This window comes from Morus notabilis, unplaced genomic scaffold (assembly GCF_000414095.1).
Source record: "Morus notabilis unplaced genomic scaffold, ASM41409v2 Scaffold2735, whole genome shotgun sequence".
NCBI lineage: Eukaryota > Viridiplantae > Streptophyta > Magnoliopsida > Rosales > Moraceae > Morus > Morus notabilis.
This window is the reverse complement of record NW_010365688.1, coordinates 5,668-10,835: the sequence shown is the minus strand read 5'-3', so window position 1 is coordinate 10,835 and position 5,168 is coordinate 5,668. Positions and strand designations below refer to the sequence as shown.

At 34.8% G+C, this 5,168-nt stretch overlaps 1 protein-coding gene across 1 annotated transcript in view; it reads left to right on the top strand.

The window, feature by feature from the left end:
- The window catches only part of LOC21388370 (receptor-like serine/threonine-protein kinase SD1-8), a 7,207-nt gene extending 4,185 nt beyond the window's left edge, over window positions 1-3,022 (top strand). The window contains exons 2-7 of the mRNA XM_010108411.2: window positions 670-792; window positions 900-1,090; window positions 1,578-1,788; window positions 1,881-2,118; window positions 2,215-2,365; window positions 2,454-3,022. Of these exons, the coding sequence (XP_010106713.1) occupies window positions 670-792; window positions 900-1,090; window positions 1,578-1,788; window positions 1,881-2,118; window positions 2,215-2,365; window positions 2,454-2,768 (1,229 nt within the window). The 3' untranslated portion in view covers window positions 2,769-3,022. The remainder of the gene's footprint in view (window positions 1-669; window positions 793-899; window positions 1,091-1,577; window positions 1,789-1,880; window positions 2,119-2,214; window positions 2,366-2,453) is intronic.
- Window positions 3,023-5,168: the final 2,146 nt, after the last annotated feature.

Sequence of the window (5,168 nt, the reverse complement as noted above, 5' to 3'; positions counted from 1 at the left end):
ACTCTTTCCTCCTCTGTTATTTGTTTTTTTTGTTTTTGTTTTTTATAAGCGAGGATAATAAGTTCTTCATCACCTCTCAATAAAAAAAAAATAGACTACCGATAATTCTTTAAATTTGTATTAAAATTTGACTCTTTTACATATTTTTTTAATTTGATGTTATTTAGATTAATCTCAAGATTAAAAGACGGAGACTATTAATAGAGTAGACTATCGGAGAAACTCTCTTAACTTTTTCTTTCGTATTTATTTGACAACTTTTCACGGAAGAAGTACATGAATTAATGCGAGATAATTTAAGAGAAAAAATTCTCACTTTTATTTATGAAAAAAGTTATGATTAATTAGACAGTACTTCTACAATAAGAACTATTTTTTTTTTCCCCCTCAGTGTCGGTAAGAATAGTGTTGTTTTAGATATTACATTATTTTCAATTGTTTGAGTGTGCACATAAAAATTTGCAAACATATGACATAAAACTGTTCAATCATAAATCTAACCATTCAGAAATTTAATCCACTGAAATAACAGTTTCCACCGATAATGAAAAAATAACGATTCCAACCGTTAGAAATTTCCTCATCTTCTTGTGTCTTCTATCAAGCTGATGTACTGTATACCTTTATTGTTCACAAGAAAATATTAACCTCACCAAACTGTTACTTCAGAAAATGATTGGACGCCAAAGAAAATAATCATTATCGTGGCAGTTGCTGTTGGTATCTGCGTTCTATTATCAGTACTATTTGTCGTGTGGAGGAGGAAGGCTAAAGAAAATACAGAGACTAGAGGTACCAATAAACTCTCAACAATTTCACAAATGCATGAAAATTGGAGTCGTATAACAATTTTTTTTTTTTTGGTTACTTAATTCATTAATTTGCTGATTCTAATATAGGTCCACGTGAAAAGAGCCAGGATTTACTGTTGAATGAAATGGTCAATTCAAAGAGAGAGGGCTACTCGGGTGAAAGGGATAAGGATGAGCTAGATTTGCCATTGTTCGATTATCGTACAATGGCAATGGCTACGAATAACTTTTCTGATGAAAACAAACTGGGACAAGGTGGTTTCGGCAGTGTTTATAAGGTAAACCATGTTCTTGACAATTGCCAATAAATCATAGTTGCAACCTTAGATAATCGATCTCCAATGCAAGTGCTAATATTAATGCTATCTTTGTCAATCCTTTGTGTGAAAATAGCATATTTGATGTGCTCCAATGGATAATGCTATTCCAAATCTCATATCTAGTTTTTCTCATAATCCTTAAGCTTTAAAACTTGTAAAAATAAACTTTTAATATTAAAGTAATTTTGGAAGAAGAATGTTGATGATTAAATGAAAAAGCTAATGTATCAACTGATAAACAATCAAATACTAAATTTAACATCTGCTAACTTTTAAGGTAAATTTGCCACCATGTTAAGTATTACCAAATTTAACATAAAAATAGCATTGGATTGGAGAGCTGTTTTTTCACTTATATGTCAAAATTTGACATTGACATATTAGTTTGATGGAGATGCTGAAAAAGGCAAAGGTGACTGACATAATCAATGTTTTGTCAAACCAGGGTATGTTAGTAGAAGGGCAAGAAATTGCTGTGAAGAGGCTCGCAAAGAACTCCGCCCAAGGGATTGAAGAATTCAAAAACGAGGTCAGATTGATTGCTAAGCTTCAACACATTAATCTGGTCCGTTTACTTGGCTTCTGCATTGAGATGGACGACAAGATGCTGATATACGAATACATGGAAAATAGAAGCTTGGATTCTATTTTATTCAGTAAGTCCTTTGACTTGATCTTTTAGTAGAGTTGTATTTCTTTACATATTGAATGCTTGAGATTTATGATTATACTAAAAACATAAATGCAGATAAGGCGAAAAGCTCTTTGCTTGATTGGCAAAAGCGCTTCAATATTATTTGTGGAATTGCTCGTGGGCTTCTTTACCTTCACCAAGATTCGCGATTTAGAATTATTCATAGGGACCTCAAGGCAAGCAACATCCTGCTTGATAGAGAAATGACCCCAAAGATATCAGACTTTGGAATGGCAAGAATGTTTAGTAGGGATCAGACTCAAGCAAACACAATAAGAGTAGTGGGAACATAGTGAGTATCAAAATAAGCTCTTACCTTAATACAATCTACATTTCTAACTCCAATAACCCAACAAATCTTCACTCCATATTTTTAATTGATGTGCAGTGGATATATGTCTCCTGAATATGCAATGGATGGGCTCTTCTCGGTGAAATCTGACGCCTTTAGTTTCGGTGTTCTGGTGCTGGAGATCGTTAGTGGTAAAAAGAACAGGGGATTTTATCATGCAAACAGTGAACTAAACCTTCTAGGACATGTGAGTTAATAGAATAACTTGTGCATTGTAATCTTCTTTTTTTATGGCTCATTTTTTTTACATCAATTTCATGTCAAAATTGTTGCAGGCCTGGAATCTATGGAAGGAAGGAAAGGCGTTGGAACTCGTAGATTCATCAATTGGTGAGTCATACTCTGCCTCTGAGGTGTTAAGGTGCATACAAGTCGGCCTCTTATGCGTCCAAGAGCGTGCAGAAGATAGACCTAATATGTGCTCTGTGGTTTTGACGCTGGGTAGCGAGACTGCAACAATGCCTCAGCCTAAAAACCCCGGTTTTAGCCTCTGCAGGACTCCAGTTGACACCAATTCATGGTCGAGCAAGCAGGAAGATCAATCGTGCACTGTGAACCAAGTCACAGTCACAGTGATAGATGGCAGGTAGAAGCTACGTCCTTATTAGACGTGCATGTTTTTTCACTATACATCTTGTGTAACGAACCACATTTTTCTGTACATATTGTTCCACAGAATCTTCCTACAGTTTTTGAGTTCCATAGATTGTCAAAGCATAAGATTCATTTTAATTTGATTTGTTTAGTTCAGTAAATACGAGATACTTGATGTTTCAAGAGGAGCATCTTTTCCTACTCCACAACCCTTTGCATTACAGTAATGAAGTCGATGAAGATTGGAACTGATGAAAGTAGTAACAATTGAAGTTGACATAGTTAACCAGCAAAAAAATAAATAAATAAATAAAAAAGAATGAAGTTGAGTTGCAGAGCAAAGATGAGTTTATACTCAACTCTGTTTACCAGTAAATACCAAACACTAAAACTAGTCTCAAAGATGAGGTGTACACTTGAATTCTTTCACAAGTTTAAAAGCTCTTGCACGTGGATATTTGGAGGACAAATCTTTCTCATGTCTATGTGACTGTGTCATGAGAACATGGAAAATGCAGGCATCGTGAAAGCACCGGTTCCCCGCTAAAGTTGAAACTTACGACGTTTTAGAACCATGAATTTACTTGGAAACAAGGGCTTGTGGTGAAACTGATGATAAGCGAGTGTTGTGGTGCCTGGTGGGCATAAGGAGACTAGAGGCCCAAAACTACGAGGGTGCATCCAATTTCCCCACGAGCGGCCGACCATGTCGCATCTAGCTCAAAGATTTTTCATTGATTTTTGTTTTTCTTGTAGAAAGATTAATTTGAGAATATAAAATATGCATCATCCAAGTACAAACATTAGTTATGAAGGTTAAATCTTTGTTTTGCTGAAAAAACAAAGCCAAACCATGGAATTCTGACTTTCCAAATTCAATGTGAATATCTCAATATCAAACTCGTTGTGTTCTTGATCATAGACCAGATTCTTCAGTCTCACATGATCAGACAACAAATGGAATTTCGTCGGCTTTTAATCTTATATCCTAGGTTGCTATCTTCAACCTCAACAATCTCCATTGAAAGACACCTTGAGAGAAAGCCAGTTTACTTGGGAATTTAGTACAAGAATCTCCAGCTAACAGTTGTCTGGCTGGCCAACAGAAACAGCCCAATTGTCAGTTCTTTCGGGAGATTATTGTTTACAGTTTTTCGCTTTACAATAGCAAGTCAAGTAAGGCCAAACTTCCGAGATGGTAGTGAAGAACTCCGCATACAAATGGCGTGACAAGAGCTAAGAATGCGTGATAGATAAAGTATTGGACCTTAAACATTTCCTTTTGCTCAAAAGAAAAGAAGAAAAATAAGCTCCGGAGCTAGTTACAAATGTTTCTTTCACATTTCAGAAATCATACCAATTAGGAACTTTAAATAATAGCTTTACGCTCCACTTTTGAGTCGACCAAGAGTGTAACTAGAATTAGAGAAGTCATTATTAATTAGTGTAATGAATGTCTTTTAAATAGGAAGTTGGCGTTTTAGTCTTTTGTCATGACTTTCCAAAGATTATGAGTCCCTAAAAAAGACGAACTGGGTAGGTAGATAAAAAATGAATACATTACCAAATATTCTCTCATAACATAATAGCAACCACAAATGCTTGGAACTCATACACTATATGTTGCACCAGCAATTTTGCTGCACATTAGTTGTAATGACTGAGAAAATTCCAGACTTTAAATAATACAATTTATTTATTTAAGCCAAGGATTTTCCTAGAAATTATTATGTGACTGAAGGATTTATGGAATCAATATATGTATTCCTAAATTCTGTAGCAGATTTCATGTTAAGTTCATGTTTTCGATCAAGTAAATTCGATCGATAAATTCTTGCCATTCTTTAAGGCGGAATAATTTTCAGTACAAGTATAGTTTGAGAATCTTAATTTCAAGAATCTCCAAACACAGCATGATGTTAGCAGCGTAAAAAAAACGCACTGCATTTTTAAAGAAGAGAAAATCCTTAATTGCCAGACAGCTAGGTTAAAGTCACAAGATAGATACCTATAGTAGAAGGGTACAATGTGAGCTAAGGAGTTGACACCGTCAGAAATAATGTCATTCCCGGGATATAATGCAAAAAAGTTAAATTTATAATTTATTCAGTCTAGAATTAATTTCAAGACTTGAAACAGTTTAAGATATTACGCGAGTAAGAATTTAACGTGATATCAAAGCAGACGAGGATTTAAAAGTTGAACTGTAAATAAGTAGTAGAAAAAAATAAGAGAACTGTCAGAAACAAGAATTTCCTGTCAGCTAAGTACCCTTTACAGTCAGTGTGATTTTTACCTGATGCAAAGGTAACTTAAGAGAGTGGACTAAAGTACAAGGGGTATGATTTATTTTTCTCTCTCTCCTTCTCCACTTTGGCCGGCCATGCATAGAAAAA